Source organism: Chroicocephalus ridibundus, chromosome 2 (assembly GCF_963924245.1).
Source record: "Chroicocephalus ridibundus chromosome 2, bChrRid1.1, whole genome shotgun sequence".
Classification (NCBI taxonomy): Eukaryota; Metazoa; Chordata; class Aves; order Charadriiformes; family Laridae; genus Chroicocephalus; species Chroicocephalus ridibundus.
The window spans coordinates 9,116,975-9,135,045 of record NC_086285.1 but is presented as its reverse complement, the minus strand read 5'-3'; the positions used below and the strand labels follow the sequence as shown (position 1 = coordinate 9,135,045).

General features: G+C 42.1%; 1 protein-coding gene across 5 annotated transcripts in view; it reads right to left on the bottom strand.

Moving 5' to 3' along the window:
- The window catches only part of DPP6 (dipeptidyl peptidase like 6), a 569,379-nt gene that overhangs the window by 137,906 nt on the left and 413,402 nt on the right, over positions 1 to 18,071 (bottom strand). For all 5 annotated transcript variants that reach the window (XM_063324395.1, XM_063324396.1, XM_063324393.1 and 2 more), the window contains exons 4-5: positions 9,255 to 9,349; positions 6,479 to 6,553 (exon numbers count right to left, since the gene is read on the bottom strand). In XM_063324395.1, coding sequence (XP_063180465.1) covers positions 6,479 to 6,553; positions 9,255 to 9,349 — 170 coding nt within the window. The remainder of the gene's footprint in view (positions 1 to 6,478; positions 6,554 to 9,254; positions 9,350 to 18,071) is intronic.

Genomic DNA, 18,071 nt, shown 5'->3' with positions numbered 1-18,071 from the left:
CGCTGTAATAGAGTTTTGAAAACCCATAAATCCCTCTAGAGTTGTGTGGCAAACTTCCCTCTCTCTCTGTGCCGCTGCAGATATCAAACATTAATTAGACTGAACCAATTACTGATACCAACACGCGACAGAAAAACTCGTCACGTTGGTACTGCTCCTTCCGCCTGAGCTGAGATCCATCGGTAGGAAAATCTCCCGGTTGCTCAAACTTTCTTTACTGGCAGCTCGGGTTTATTCAATGCAAGGTGACCGCGAAGGGGCGCTGGCCTGGGTGAGCTGCACACCTCCAGGTCTGGCACAGAAGCAAATGGAAGCGTAGAAACGTTTTTGAATCAACCTTCCCTGATCCCTTTGAAAATCCTCTTTTGTCTATCTGGTTGCTGCTGTTCAGCCCGCATTGAAAACGGCAGATTAGGGAATTTATTCATGGCGGTTTTGAGATTAGAAAAGATAGTAAGTCTTTCACAAAGGGTATTTTAAGTAGACCAGATTAATAATTAAAAAAACCCCAAAAAACCAAAAAACCAACAAAGCGCACAACGCTCTCTTTTTAAAATAATTTTTTGCCTCTAAATTTTGTCAAATAATAGCTGCTGCTTGAGCTTCAAATCCAAAGTAAACTATCACCCAGAAAATTAACCTCCCCTATGTTCTCGGTACTTTCTCGTTAATCCGATACTTCTGGACCCACAAGCCTTAGCTTTTGTTATGTAAATGTAGCTGGAGCACTTCTGTTCTCCTTATCACTTCAAATAGGATAAAAAGCACATTATTAAACAAGGATATTTACTCTACTGATCTTGGCTGTTGAAATAATATGATTCAAAACAGGACATAAGAACATGTAAGAAGGAGGAGAAAAAAGAGGCCCCTCCACTTTCAGCCGTGGCACCACAAGATCCCCTCGACAGAACCCCACATGGGCACGCTCATAAAAATGGTGCAATTTTCAGAAGCTGTGAGCATTTAACCGAAATATTAAATACTAGCTGAATGGTATTAGTAATATTTATTCTATAGGAAGCAACTGAAGACGTTGTTTTCATGAAAGAGACTCAAGATTAAGCAAATCATCAGATTTGACGAGTGGCTGGTCTATGTGGTTCCACTAATTTGTTAATAACCTGACGACTTCTCGTTACAGAAGCACTGAATGACTACAGTCCTCCAGTGAAACGAGAAAAGAGAAGACATTTTGCTTGAAGATACAAGCACAGATGCAATAACAGAAAAACATTTAATATAAACTCTACACTATTAGGACTGAATTTTTTCTTCTTTTTATGTAGGAAGTGAAAAAATAGTTATTTATTCTAATAACAGGTAACCAATTCTCAAAAGTAAACAAAGTTACAGTGCTTTAGGCTTGAAAATGTTGGGAAAATAGTTTTAGCCGCTAGCCTTTGATAATAGTCAACACTACCCTTATATTGTGCTGCTTTACAACAGGGGGAGTCCTTTTGGTCTATGAACAACAAAGAATTAAAACTGCATTAATATGAAAAGAAAGACAGCAAACCTAGAAACAGAAGCGTTTTCCCTCAAAACTCTCCATTCAAAGATTCTACTGGTTTACAACAAACACCAAAAATTAAACCAATCACTAAAACAGGTGGCATTATTTTATGGTACAAATTTTCTAACTGCGCTCACTTTACATACTGTAAACACTATACATTTTCATTGTTCCTGAAAACAACTTTGGGTGGGAATGAAAAAGGTAAATTTGAAATATATTTATTGCCGCAGAAAGAAAACAGATTTATGCAAACCTATTTCTAGCACTGGCAAATCCATTTCAGTTAAGTTATAAATATCACAGCTACAATATTAGCAGTATTACTGATGGTAGTTATGATAGTGTCTAATTTTCAGAGGCATATTTATCATAATAATAGTTCTCACCTAACTCAAAAGGATGTTGTGAGGATTCATTAATATTTATACCCATTAGTGTTTTGGAAATAACAAGCGTTATATTATTTTAATTTTTACAAGACTAATTAAAGCAGTATGAGGTTGTAATTGGAGCCATAAGCACAAAACCTGTTCATTCCACGGAACAACCAGACTTGGACAAAGAGTAAAAAATAAGAACAACAACAATAATAATATGCTACTTTCTATAAATAATGCTTTTTTACTTCATTTCTACTCTAAACACAAAGTCCAGGGTTTGGACTGGGTCTTTCTGAGGTCTCTCTGGTCCCACCACTCCCGTGAGGTCTATGCCAACAGGCGGGGGGGAAAAAAACCCTAAACTCACCACTCTAAAAAAAAAAATAGTTGGGCCCGCTCTAATTACAATGATGATTAATTCTTTGCAGCTTGCAGCATTACAAAAATGCATTCTTTTAACTGCAAAATAGGTAATAGCGGCTGTTGTATCAGCCATAAAAGTCTCTAAGCCCTAACTGCTGTTCAGAAGACTTGGCAGCTTGGTCCATATTAATCAGCCAGGGTTTCCTGTGTGTAATTGCTCTTAACTAGGCTCAAACACAGTAATGGACTGGTAAATTGGAAATGAAGAACAAATAGCTTTAAGAAGAATCTCGGCCACTTTATTTCCTCTCTTGCAACACAACGATAGCTATTCATAATACAGGCGATTAAATATTCTCTATTTAATGTCTCACCATGTCACTCAAGAAAATCACTTTTCTCCTCATTTACTTTCCTCTATTTCTTTTATCACCGTGACACAAACTCCAACGGTTAACTCCAATGACCACAGGAATCTACACAAGCCCATGGGGTTTGGTTACTCATTATTCTCACCCCACCACTCCCCCAGTTGCAGACACGCTACTGAATTTAAGAGGTGGTTTGTCGCTCGGCTATTTTGGAAATCCCATTTTGGAGGCCACAGAGACCCACAAACATGATTCCAGCCCAAACACCAGAGACCTCTGTGTCTCCCCAGGTTTTGCAGGGAGCACGGAGCCGGCGTGGCCAATGCTGGTGGAGCCACGCACTGGGCAAGAGTGGCTTTGACCTGATGCCACCAGGGACAGCCTTGACCCTCTGTGTCCTTTCTGCTGAGATGCTGTGGCTAAACTCCCGTTTGCCTGTGGCGTTGGGGTTACCGAACTCTTTAGCCAGAGCTCCTCACGCTTGTTTTGGGGAAGGATGATTTAAAATCAAAGTTTCTCTACGGGTATATTTATTCCCCAGTGCTTTCCCAAAACTTCACCCTGTGCTTTCAGCCTCAGGTTCGACCTTGCTCTAGTGTAAAGAAACAAAAAATAAACAAACAACAGAAAAATGGCAAGAGTATTTTAAAGACAAGGAAGCCTGGCGCCTTCCCTATGACCTTTCCAGAAAAAGAACAAATCTTCTGTGTTCAAGGTTAGAAAAGTTCCCTATTAGCACAAGGCTTACCCAGAATATTGCTGCCTGAAAGATTAAACTTCTGTAAATATAAGCGCGGCAAAAAAGCATTTAGAATGAAACCTGACAGCCCAACTAGCCACAATGTACCCACGCCAGTCTCACAACCGCCTGCCAGGCTTCCTGGGAGAAATGTATTTTAAGGAACAGACTTTAATTCATCGTCCTCTAAGATGATGAAGTGATACAACAGGAAAACACACGTTAGTTGCCTCAATATCTTTGCAAAATAGGCGTCTGCCAGTTCAGGGCTGTGTTATTCCAATGTGGGTGTCAGTGCCGTTACACAGGCCCGACACTGAGCAGGGATGCTTCTGTGCAAATAAACAGAAAAACCTTAGAAGAAAGCTATTACTGGTAGGAAATGACTTTGTAGCATTTTTTTTTTAATATTTCACTTCATTGGAGTGACACACTATGCTTTTCTATTTTGATTTTTATTCCTAGCCAGTATTAAAATTAGAGGCTGAACCCATTCATATTAGAATTCAGATAAATGATTAATTCATATGATGTATATTAAGACACTTTATATATATGTAAATGCAGCGCAACTGTATTGTGTAAAAAAATTATTAAAACATCTATGCTTACAACCAATTAAAAGGCACGACCATCACAACCATCACCCTTTTAAATGTCAAAAAAATAAAGCAACGCTTTCTGACACCTATAAAATGAGTCCACGATAGTTTCAAGAATTTTCTTTTTGAATGTATTTGTAGAATTAAACTTAAAACAAATGTCCTTTGCCAATACATTTCCTGAAATTTCCTTTTGACTTTGCAACAAGGACAACTGCCCAAGGCTTTGCTAATCAATTTCTTGTGTTGCAGAAAACAGCGTAATTTGAATTTTGTCCAAGAATACAGTTTGAAATGCAGAAAATGTGAAAAGCTAACTAACGTGCAATTATTTGTAGCCACAGTCTGCATACCAAGTGAGAAGAAAGCTGAATAAGTAATTTAACAGTTATTGCAACTTTAATAAACAAAGAGCCACCCATCATGGCTTAGGGATGCAATGTTCAAGAGTAAATCTTACTACCCCTCTTAGCATGCTGCTTAAAAACAAATATCTTTGTATCCTTTGTAAGCATGGATCTTAAAGGAAAAAGGTGGGGGTTGTTTTGGTTTTTTTCAGAAGACTATTTCCGTAGACTTTTGCTATCATAATCTCATATATGAATACTTGAACAATTTGCAATGCTTTTTTACACTGAACATATGTCTGGTCACATCCTGAAATCATAGAATCATAGAATAGTTTGGGTTGGAAGGGACCTGCTAAAGGTCATCTAGTCGAACCCCCTAATCCTCAGGCCATGTTTCCAGCTTGCCACCTCGGGTTTTCCTTTCTGGAAGAAAACGTGGTGTAAGGAAGGGAGCACCTGGCTCCTCTCCAGCCAGGCATCTCAACCCCATGTTTTGCCTTCACCCCAAAACCACAGCTCTGCAAGCACTGCAATGTAGAGAGGAGGATGTGGAGGAAACATGCCCAGCCCATCCCTTTCCATCTCCATCCTGCTCTTCCTCCATTGCCTGCATCAAGTGTTCCTCTGCAGGCGGCAAGCAAAGCCTGGGCTGCAAAAGCCTCTGTAACTGTGCTTCCTGCAGATGTTCTGAATGTGCAGCCCTTTTGATGGGTAAAGGTTGAGAATAAAAAGGGAACTTCTAACTACTGCTTTTTAGGAACCAATTTTTTTCTGTCATTATATTTTTTCTTGTTATAGGAATTTTTCTCTCGCTCTCAGAGGAGCTGAGGAAGCCCTCTCTACTCAGGGCTCTTCCAGCTCGCGCAATGCATCTGAGCAGTGTCAGCACAGGGCTTCCACAGCCAAAGGCCAATCTCCACTAAAAGAACTGAATTTTACAAAACCCCTCTGGCACACAGGGCAAGGGGGTCTTTCAGGCAAAGGCTTTCCTTGCTCAGGGGCCTTTAGGCTGTCTTCCTCATATTTAGACTTGACTTAACACTTCCACATGCATCTCTGCCCAGAGCTCTGCTAAGCTTCGGGTTAGTGAAGTTGCACCAAGAACGATTTCCCAGCAAAAAGTCTTTACGCGTTACCCCTAAAGTTTCTGATACAGCTTTATTTGAAATTTTTCTAACGCTAACCATGGTTCGCCTGACTTTTATACCACTGTGAGTGAGGAATAACTCCACAGATGACAGCAGAGAAATAGGATGAGCAACAGAGCCACAACCTCTACTACCTAAAGGAGCAACAAATTGCCTTTGGTTAGCAGCTGAAACTAGATTTATTTTATGGATGAAGAATTACAGTTGCTGGTGAATGAATTATTTCCATTTTGAGGAATTGGTGCAATTCTAGATTATGGAAACAAAATGTATGGGGCTTTTAGTTTACCCAAGTAGTACAGCATAGCTATCATTCAAACATTTCAGGTCTTATACCAGCAGAATTTAAAAAGAAAATAAATATTATTCATGCCCAAGAACTGCTTCCCATGTGTCTGATACTTTAGTCATCATTTAAAAATGACTCATTACACTTCTCTCTTTTGAAGTTTGGTAGAAAATTCACCCTAATCTAAAACTTAGTAGTAACTCAACAGTGATTTCTTACAAATGATTTATACCTAATCCTCTGAAGAAAAGGATTTATAATGAAAGTGATAGCTCAAGCCTAACTGCAGCACTGGGATCGGTGACACCATAATTAATGTATTATTTCAGTTGTGGGAGACACTGACAGTTGCTTTTTGTTCTTGGGAAGAAATTTATAGCATGACTGAAAAAGGCACCATGGAAAAAAAATTACGCAGAAGAGGAATAGAAATTCTTGTAGCAAAGACATGTCCTTACAATCCCCCTCCCAAAGACTATAAAACCCTGGTAACGATAGTGTTTCCTCTACGGTGCAATTTATACCTTTCTCCTCTACTAGATGGCAGTATGACATGCTTTCAGAATATCTAAGTGAGGGGGTTTCTTTCTTTGTTTCATAGGAAGCAATTAATTTAAAATATGATTTTACTGGCATAGAAGTGGGAAAACCAAACAAAAAAAAAAAAAAAAAGCTTGCCACTGGCTGTGTATTTTGAAATCAAATCTATTTACTTACTGGTTCAACGTTAAAAGCAAAAAGTGCATATTCCCGGTCAGGTGACACTTCATATCGAATAGCCTTTAAGGAGACCTAGAAAAGAAATCAGACATTGAATATATATTTTTCAGTTTTCAAATCAATAATATCTAGAACTAATTGTTATGACCCTGTTTCTAACAATGAAGAGTATTGCCAGACTGTCTTAAAAAATAATACATCACATCTCTTTTCAAAAACCAGAAATGTTATGTGGGAACACATATGCTCCCATAAGAGAAAGCATAACTGCATTGTAACTCAGACCAGGCAACTACCTCAAAATAACCGGAATTTTCCTTACAAACCTACTGCTCCGTGGCTGGTGGGGCAGCTGCGGGCAGCAGGTAGTAGAAAACCCTGATAAATGTGGATTTGTTAATTCCCTCTCCTTCCCTGCAGTCACTGGCCAAAGTGCTGGAGATAACAAACAGTAAATACCTGCTGGAGCAAAATATTATAAAGACACATGACCACCTGTCTCAATTAAGACAACGCTGAGGAAAATGATCCCATTTTACCCAGTTAAAAGAATCTGTGGGATGATGTGGTGATACAGCTTTCCAGGTGCACCCTGACCTAGGTTCTGCAAAAAGCTGCACCGTAAGCCTTATTAACAAGAAGAGATGCCAAAATATCTCAGACTTGTCAGGAATTACCTTTTCCTTACTCCATCTGTCATTTGTATCGTGCAGACATCCCTTCTCCTTTCCAAGGTTTCAATATAATACATTGCTGGCGCACCAAGGTCAAGAGAGGTGCCACTAACACGCCGCTCAGCCACTGCCTTTTACATCTCTTCCTCTCACATAACAAATTAGATGGAAGTCCTTGAGAGATTCCCGAATACCAAACTGGAAGAGGGAATTTAGCCTGCAGGGAAATGCACAGCATCCCACTGGGAGAGTCCTCCCCAAGGCCAGCAAGGCTGGCGGTGGTTCGTGGGGAGCCCAGGGGACAGCCATGGGCAGAGGGGACCGATCACAGAATCAGGATGGTTTAGGTTGGAAGAGACCTTTGAAGGCCATCTAGTCCAACCCCTCTGCCATGAACAGGGACACTTTCAACTAGATCAGGTTGCTCAGAGCCCCGTCCAACCTGACCCTGACTGTTTCCAGGGCTGGGGCATCTACCAACTCTCTGGGCAACCTGGTGGGTTGATAGGCCAGCATGGATCAGGATGGGGGTGACAGGGGAGCGTGAGAGCCAGCAGCGTCAGCATGAAGACAGGTTTTATTTACTGTTCTATTAATAACACGGAGAAAGGAAAACGTGCCAAGGTAGCAGAAGTTTTCCTGACCGAGGGCTGGGAAAGAAGAGGACAAGGACAATGTTCCTGGATGAGGCGTAACATCAGCTCTTGTATTGGGACTTTTGAGATTCATCTGGAGGTGATCTTCTGCAGATTTATTTACCGAGAGGGCAGAGGAGCAAGGGTAGAAGGGAGGCCATGGCATGAAAAAGTAGGGTTATCTTGTAACAGTGTGGTCTTCTTACAAACGACAAAAATTAAAAACCAGGGGAATAAACAGAGGCCAAATGGAAGCAGTTTGACTTCAACAGACCTTGACATTAAAGGAAGCCAGCCCATTCCTTTACCCTTAGCAGAACTGTAAAGAAAGGGGTTACGCTGTGGTGAAAGAAGTTTGCATATGATGTAGGAAAAGTTGAAGGTTATATGGCAGCACTTGAAGTTTAAGGTTGGGTCCTGCAATAATAATTCAGTGATAAATTCTTTGTCTCATTAAAAAAAGAATTAATATTACTTGAGCTTTGTATGAGTCATATCCTCATACTGCAAAATCAACCTGGAATGCGGTTTTATAGTTTTCTTGTAGATTTACTTTTAGCTTTTGAGTTTCTAAAGCTGTTTTCTACAGATCTTAGGTCATTAAGGTAAGTCTCTGTTAGCTATCATCTGCTTTTGTAGTTTGGCAATGATACAGTACAACAAAAACACAAAAACACCTCAAGTTGATCAAAACCTTAGGCAGGTTTTGTCACTGCATAAGTGACAATTTTACAAGGACGACGTGATTCATATCTCATGGTTGGAGCAAATGTTAAGTGTACTTTACTTCGGAAATTAACTTCATACAGGAAATATTGAAAACGCTCTGACATTTAATGTTCTAACTTCTGACACAATGCTGGCTTCCTCTACTACAAAAAACCATGCTACCAAACACTTTCATCATTATAAATAATACTCTGTATCAGCTGTGGGTCTATTTTCTTTTCATTCATTTTAATAGCCACCTACTAACTTATTTTCCCAATAACTTCTTAGGGTTTCTCTCATATGCAAACCATTTCCATTCATCAACACTATTCATTAACAACACTGAAATTACATTTCAACCATTAGGCAAGAAAAATCTGCAAATCCACAAATTAAAAAATAAGTATTTGCATGGAGAATGGTACCAACAGACAGTAAATTGTATCAATTGTCTTTTCTATTAAGCACGCAACGCTGAGAATTATGCATCTTTCAATTATATATGATATGCAAGACTAGCCTCAAATATCTATATGATACTTTCCTGTAGCATGAAAGAAACTGAGCTTGCAGAATTATAACCAAAGCTGGAGCTCAGTTTCACATTATCAGTCATTGCGTAGCTCATAGTATTACCAATGTATTGCTTCTCCTTGACAATACATGAAGTTGAAACCCAAGTCATTTTCTGCTTTACTGATCCAACTGCGAGAGAACTGTGAAATTCTGCTACTCATTATAGGAAATACTTACAATTTTTTTGTTTTCTATTAATATTGTTGAATTGTTAGTTTCAACATTCCTCAGAATCACTGTGCCATTCTGGTTTCTGTAAATGAATTCATTATCTGCAAGGAGGAAAAGAAAAGAACATTAAGGAAACCTGAAATTGTCTGTTTGTGTAGAACGTAATTATGGGCTTGAATCAAAAGGACTGCTGGGAACTTTCCTCTAAAGAACACAGATATATATATATATATATTTAATGCAGACATTGCTGTGATGTTAAAGTGGCTTCCAAGATTGTCATTAAACAACATGGTTAGTGTTTGTCTCATGTTTATTCTGCCACACTTTCCCAGAGCTGAATGCAAGAGCGCGACCTGTTTGGAAAGTACATACGCAGCTTGCTATATTGTTAGTGTAGAAAAAAACAAGGCCAAAAAACATTCCTTATGCTTAAAGGTTTCCAAGATCCTCAGTCTCTGTAGGAGTTTAATAAGCCAGATGCCTAGAAAGTGTCTGAAAGTTAAAGGCAAATCACCCTCTAACAAAGCAGATTCTGGAACCTAATATTGGGCAGATCTTCCGACTCCACCATTTGTCCTGCAAACTTACAAGGGAAGGAGAGGCATGCAAAGAAACTGACATTTTCACATGGAAGAAGACAAATCAGCCTGCTCCTATTGCACTTTGGGACTTCTCCAGCTCTCAGGACATCTGGTCAAGGACAAGAGTCTCCTCCAGTAGCTGTTGCACAGGCAGGAGATAGTCTCAAGCTCTCAAAGCTCAAAACCTATGTGACAGAAAGGCTGGGGCAGACATATGAAAGAGACTCCAAATGAGGTTTGGGTGGCAGGTCAAATGTTCAGGATGAAAAAAACATTACAATAAAGTATTGTCATCTTGTCAGATGCCATAAACTGAAGTTCAAGTCTGATCAGTGCTTACATGCACTGCCCCACAGATAAAACATAAAACATGGATAAAATATGTCCCAAGCACACTGCCATTAAAAGATTCAGCAGCTTTTTTTGACACAGGAGTAGGGTTACTGGTGTTTTGCAACCTGGCTAAACTAAGATTGAGAACTAATGGATCCTACCAAAGTTCTGCCTCCAGTTTCAGCCAAGGAAACAATTCCTCCTTGCCTACCCTCACTGTGGCCACCACAAGGTGGCTACCATGGTGCATCCACAAGTGTTAGGGACACAAGAATGGCTAAACATTACCTATGAGTTGTTCTGGGATCAGTCAAAGATGAGTTTAAATCCTATGATATTCATAAAAGCACAGACCCAAATCACTGTTAACCACAACCACCTGTGCACTGCCCAGCTCGGGGTAACCTGCTGAAGACCACACCAATTACAGACACCCAGTTCTTCCAAAACCTCGGTGTACAGACCTAGCATACTCCTTCCTTACCCATGTTTCAGTCTTTTTTTAATTTCTAAGCTGGTGATAACAATTCTACCACAGTCATTAACCAACTTCGTAAAATGCTCTGGAAGTTCACATGAAAAGCATCTACGCTCTACTTATTACTATCAATAAAACCAGTCATCTCCTACACATCACAGTTTCACACGTAAGAGTAGGAAGAAAAAATCTTTTTTGAGACTGGGATGAATCAGATTGTGTGAGGCCAAACTGTTGCGGCAATACAGATGATCCTCTCCAGGCAAGATTTTAGCGACTTAAGATTCTCAGTGTCCAAATCACAGCAGCAGCCCTTCAGGCTCATAGGCAAAGTTCTCCAAGCATCTATTTCTTTTAATTACGGAATAAATTTTATCAGCACCTTTGGTCCTGAATAAAAAATGCAGGATCTGAATTAGATTGAGACTCACATTTGAGACAAGAAAAATGAATCGAGTTCCTGTTTGGATTTGACAGTATTAAGGTTTTGTCATTAGTTCTGCAGTGTTGTCCAAGGGCATGGCATTTTCATAAGCGTGCCTGATCACACTCAGAACTTTAAAATACTACTTCATATGATCTATGACTGAACAAACTAAGATTCTTCAACCTGTAAAAGAAGTGAGTGAACAGAACTAGGGCAGAAGTCAAAAAAGTCATAGGTAGCACGGAGGAGATAAATAACGAATGCTTGTTCCCTGCCTTTTCCAAAATAAATATTAGGAGGCATTAAATGACACCAGTCAGAGACAGATTCAACACCAATAAAAGGGATTATTTCTTCACACCGACAGTAAATAAGCTGTGGAAGTCACAGGCCCGAGGTAGAGCGGGTGCCAGGGCTGCATATGGGTCCAGGCAAGAATTAGAAAAATGGAAGAAAAATCCATCAAAGATTATGGGTCTTGAGGGGAGACGCTTTTCAGAAAGCCCTGGAACCTGAGATCGCGAGGCACTAGAAGCATTTCCTGAATTATCACCTTGAGAAATTTACTTGCTTTTTAAAATCTTCCCTAAGCATTTGTCCTTGTCCCGGGCCAGACACCAGAAGAGATGATTTCTGGTGTCTGATCCAGCACCGATTTATTTACAATTTTACCTTCCAGCTTCTGTGTTCAGATCCTTAGGGAATGCCTTTATGGAGCAATTTAGGAAGCGATACAATAAAAGGCGTTAATGCTCCCTACATGCCTTGCCTTCATATCCTTAGGCCATTAAGGCTGGAGCAGCATTTTTTATATGAGGAAAGTATACCGTCCAAATTTTTATTTTCAGGTATTCCAGAAATAACAGCAATAACTAATTTGAGAGACAGAATATTACCTAATTATCAGGCATTTTGCAAAAGATTACTGCGTTAATAATCACCAACACAGAATGTTTTCCCATTACATACTAAGTTCTAGAAAGAAAATTCACATTTTAAATATAGCCAGAAAAGCTTTCGGATAATTGTAAGCCTCTCAGGATGTTTCCTAATTACAGAAAAAACTAGCAATGAAACTGAGCTCCAAGTTCAGTACACAGGTAAAGTCGCTTATTAATCTAATGAGTCTGTGGGGCTGTTAATACTTGGTAGCCGTTTCTTGAGCATTGCATGAACTGATACAAGTTACATTACTGCCCGTAATGACACCACTACTAAACTTTTATCGCTCTCTATGCTCCAAAAAACCCATAACATTTTAATAAACTGTGAAACTTCAAGATGATTACATAAAAGTTGCTCCATAGTTGGAAGTAGGAGATGAAAGACTTTCCCACTATTTGTTAAAGTGTAACAAGTTTAAAACGAGGTGCTAATCTGCTGCGTGTACTTCTGGTATGAAAAAGGAAGAATAAATGAAGCAGCGCTGATTTGTTATGGCTGTAAATCTTGCTATTATATTCAATACAAGCCATCAGCACAGCATCTGAATTAATGAACAGAAAATTGGTCTGCTTAAGAGAAGAACAAATTGATCTGTATTATATTCCAAGCAAAACGCTGTGAGGTTTTTCTGGCCTGTAAGTCGTATTATCTTAGTCCTCAAAAGAATCAATGAATAATATTCTTGGACTTCTGTTTTGAAACGTGTGATTTGTTCCGGTGCAAGAGCGTTTATTTAAATGGGACATATCTCAATCAAAGACAAAAAGCAATGCAGCAGCCTCTGCCTGTAATGAATTCTGTCCAGCGAGCTGATGAGAATTTGCAGCCTGATTTATAGTTGTCACCACAGCTGATAAAGGTCATCGCTGCATCTCATTTTTTATACCTGCCTTTCTTTGGGGGCTGGTGTTCAGTGTAAATGATGCTGAAAATTGTAACTTTCAGGCATAAAGCCATTTATTCCATTATATAATGGATTTCTTCAACAGCAGAGTTCACTTCGCCAACTCCTCCCCCTCTTTCAACTTCCAGGAAATTGTCTGGTTGGTAGAATACATTATGTGTCTGCGAGTGTAGACACAGATATGCAGTCACGCTTACAAAAGTGACTGATTACAAAAAGCAGTGATTACTGGAAATAACGGAGCAGCCTTGGTGCCGTACAGAGTCAGCGCAGAGGAATGGGGGAGCCTCGGCAGAAATTTTTAAAAACCTGCCAGGCAGAATGGGTGAAATCAGGAAACCCAAGACCGATGATGTATTTGCAGTGTCAGAGCTACCCAGCTTCTCTGTACACATCTCTCTTAAATTCGGTCAGGAAATACGCACAGAGAGAAAACAGATCTAGCGACAGGGAGCTCGTGTCCCTTGCAGTCACTGAGGTCTTGCCAGGACCAGCCCGCACGTGGGTTTGCTTCCCCGGGCAGCTCTCCCCGCCCGTCTCTTGTTTAGGGCAAAACGAGACAAAATTTCTTCAGAGAATAATGCATTAAGCACTATGGCTGCAATGCAGGTTTCACATTTTCAGGCATTTTCCTGGCCAACCCTTCCCAAGGTTTTACCATCAGAAAAAGCACGGGGTCTCTGGAAACATGCCCACTGGTGCTGCCGTGATGCTGAACCTGGAAGGGGCAGCTGAAACTCAGGAGAAGGATCATGACGCCATCGCTGGTATCATCTGGGGACCCCGAATCATCAGTTCAATATGCAGAGGCAGCCTAAACAGTCAAGAAAACGCTGGGCGCCACCAAGAGAGCAAGACAACATGGATCCTTTGCCATCATATAAAACAAGGGAGTACAAAAATTTATGGACAACTGATGAACTGACAGATATTAAAGGAAATAGGCAGGATATACACTCTGTCATCCCTAATGCAGGGGTGCCTCATTATGGACCACTGAAAGGGGCCAGCCTCAGGTCTAACATAGCATCGGCTACTGCCACGGTTAGCGACCCAACACTGGGCTAGAGAATCATAGAATGGTTTGGGTTGGAAGGGACCTTAAGGATCATCTAGTTCCAACCCCCCTGCCATGGGCAGGGACACCTCCCACTAGATCAGGTTGCTCAGAGCCCCTTCCAGCCTGGCCTTAAAAACTTCCAGGGATGGGGCATCCACCACCTCTCTGGGCAACCTGTGCAGTGTCTCACCACCCTCATGGTGAAGAACTTCTTCCTAACATCCAGTCTGAATCGACCCATCTCTAGTTTTAATCCATTCCCTCTAGTCCTACCGTTACCCGACATCCTAAAAAGTCCCTCACCAGCTCAACCAGAAGCAGTTGCCTGAACCAACACCATTTCTTTTTAGGTTGCTATGTGTCAAACTGGGCACCAGATTAAATAGCTCATCAGAGTGGACAAGAAGGTTTGGGAAAATTTTACCTCTAGAAAGAGTAAGTTTGAATGCTGGTGGTGCAAAGAAGCTGAAGGAATTACATCCAGCTACAGGAACAGAGATTTGCGTCAGTGCTCACAAATTTATGGCTGTGCAGCTTCTTTGATGTGACTAAGTAAGTACACACTATCAGAGATGAGAGACTGGCTTATAAGATAATAGGAGGACCCACATGCTTTTGAGAAGAATTTTCATTATTTGTCAGAGATTATGGAAAGCACAACTATGTGATAAAATACGGGAAGGAATAAGAATTTAAATCCCGCTCTAAAAATATGTATTTTTAATAAAATTGTAATTTTCTATCAGTTTAGCAACTGATGAATGAAAGGTGGGGAAAAAAAAGTTATGAAATTCACATGCGGCAAGTCAGCAGTCACAGTTACTGAAAGGCAGAAAGTAGCGTCAGGACTGTTAAGACAGTTCCAGTCATCTAAAGCCACAGACTTAGAGGAAAAGGCAACTTTTCAAGTCCTGCAGTTTCAGATCAACAGACGTGAAAGATAATTGAATGAGTCTCAGTCTGATGAAAGTCAGCATCGGGGGAATTATCGTTCTCAATCCCTAAGATTAAGGGAGATTGGTGAATAAAGGAAATTTAAATCCTGAAGTTGTTCTGAACCATTTCAGATAAATGAGCCTCCAGATACCAGCATAACCAGCAAGGCTGGCAAACAAATTATGCCTCGTCAAGAGAGCAGATGTCAGCTTGCTCCACGGGAGCGATCCCACATCACTCCCCAGGGACCGAGGTCACACTGCACCAGGCCACGTGCGCTGCTGGGATGGAGCTCTGCGCTGGCACGGTGAATGCCATGGGGCCACCAGGAGAGGACTGGGCATTCTGCTGTTATTTCTCATCCCTGCTGCTGTAGGAAGGTCCCTGCTAGACGTGACCTTGGGTGCAACCCAGCTGGCAGGCAGTTTGATTCAGATGTTAGTGGGGTTAGAAACCCTGAAGGAGTCCTTTGAGCTTTGCGAGAAGTGAAAAATCCATATCCTATTCAACCCAATGAAGCCAATTACTGCAGTGGGAAGCCAGTCAAGAGCCTGATGTCATCACCCTCTCTCTTCCAAAAAAGAAAAGCTGTTGTCGGGTGTTTAAGGTCATCCATACCCTAGGCTGCACCAAAAGAAGCATGGCCATCAGGTTGAGGGAGGTGATTCTGCCCCTCTACTCCGCTCTGGTGAGAGCCCACCTGGAGTACTGCATCCAGCTCTGGAGTCCTCAGCACAAGAAGGACATGGACCTGTTGGACCGAGTCCAGAGGAAGGCCACGAGGACGATGAGAGGGCTGGAGCACCTCTGCTATGAAGGCAGTCTGAGAGAGTTGGGGTTTTTCAGCCTGGAGAAAAGAAGGCTCCAGGGAGACCTTATAGTCTCTTCCAGTATTGGAAAGGGGCCTACAGGAAAGATGGGGAGGATATGTGAAAGGACAAGGGGTAACAGCTTCAAACTGGAAGACGGTAGATCTACATTAGATATTAGGAAGAAATTCTTTCCTGTGAGGGTGGTGAGGCACTGGCACAGGTTGCCCAGAGAAGCTGTGGATGCCCCATCCCTGGAGGTGTTCAAGGCCAGGCTGGATGGGGCTTTGAGCAGCCTGTTCTAGTGGGAGATGTCCCTGCCCAGGGCAGGGGGGTTGGAACTAGATGGTCTTTAAGGTCCCTTCCAACCTAAAGCATTCTATGATTTTAGAATTTTATGTGACATCCGAAGGACAAGCCTTCCACCAGCCCTGCAGCCCTGTCTGCCGCGGTGCAGGGCATCACTCCGCACTCAGCCAGGCTGAGCTCCTCTGCTGACACGATGGCAGCACCTGAACCAGCCGAGGGTTTCCTGGAGTCCTCCCAGGCCAGTATTCATGGGATACAACTAGTTAGCACTTACCATCTAACAAGATAAAAGGCAGGAAGGTTGCAACAGTAGGACAGATGTTTTTTCAGACAGAGTTGGTATTTTCAGACTAGCAACATGGACATGTACTACGTGTCCAAATGAATACAGTCGTATTGTATTCATTTCGAATAATAAATGAGGATGAGGTAGTGGAATCAAATTAAAAAAACAAACAACTCCTGCTTGTTTAGTATCCCAACAAGTTTTCTGAAGGGCCAAGTGATGCCCAGCACAGTGGATGGAGACCAGAGGTGGGGAAAGGAGTGGGTGGGCTCCTCGGGCGGCTCCTGGGGCATCTCACAGCCCTCACCGCCAGCACACATACCCCGGGGCCAAAGAGAAGGGTCTGGCTGGAGAGAGAAAATCCGGACTATCCACGGCACACGTGTGACACATAGGAAAAATAATACCAGCTTGTAGTGATTACCCATGTTTGCAGGATCAGGGGAGTCTGCCAGTTTACACTGAAATACAGTATGTTTCTGTGGGAACGGTGTCAGGACCAAACTAGGTAGTCAGGCAGGCTGTGGGCTCGGCAGAGGGGGTTGTTCGCTGCTGTGACTATCGGCATTTGCCCCCACAAGCCAGCCCACACGCAGCAGGGCCCCGGGGGGCAGAGCAGCCCGTCAGCGCCAGGCAAAGCACCAGGCAAACACCTTGAGTACAGTCATCCGCATGTGAGCGTCTCGCATGGAAAGTAAACCGGGGGGACTTAGGATTTCCTGTAAAAAAGTGCTTTCTGAGTGACACGGGGGAGGAAATAGGACAATCTGAGGTTAACAGGCTGCTGTGCGCAGGACCAGGACCTTAAAAAAACCCCTCAACCCTGCCAGATGCAGCACAAGCACAGGCCTGCTAACTTCAGAGACCGGTTTTGAGAGAGAGAGAGACTGAGGTTTCGGAGGAAGCGGAGAGGAAAACGACAGAACAGGGTAAACTCACAGAGGAAATAAAAGCTTTCAGAAAAAAAAACAACCCAGCAAACATTAACAAGAAGCACCAAACAAGAGGCAGGAAGCCGAGCATGATATGAACAGGGAGAAAGATGAACACAGGCAGGCTTTGGGAAACACTTATTTTACTTTGCTTTCATGAAAGGGGGAAAATGTATCTTATCAAGTAGCCCGCAGGATCATTGATTCATACAGGACAATATCTGCCCAACTGGAGTCATGTAGGAGAGTGGCCCCCTCAGGTCCTGCGCTCCCTGGGGCAGGTAGGGTTCACTCAGAAAAGCACGGGGAATGGATGTTCAACAAACGCTAGGACCACGCATGCTCGCTAACTGCTGTAAAACTTAACCACGCAGAACATAATGCAAAATAAAAGCACAATCAGTCCCCGATGGAAGCCTATTCAGGTGTCCAGGCAGATGCAATCCCAAATTCAAGCGGAAAAGACGACCATTGTGACGATGCATTTAGTATTGCGATTTGTTGTTCTTTCTAGACATACTGCAGCGCATCTATTTGATATTTAGAGCACGTGCCCATAAATGACTGAATCTGAAATTCCCTCCCCAAAGCAGAAGCCAAGCTTCTTTTGATATCGAGCTGCTTCCCAGAGAGAAAATGCAGGGAAGGCTTCCCATCCCCTGTCCCCTGCTGCTGCAGTACCGGGCTCTGGGATAACAGAGAGAGGGAGGGAAGGAGCACGAGTGGTGAACGGCAACGAAACCCCATTCCGTGCCCCCAGCTTCACCCCACCCACAGTGAGAGCTGGTCCTTAGGTCCTCATAGACCTTGGCACTTGTGA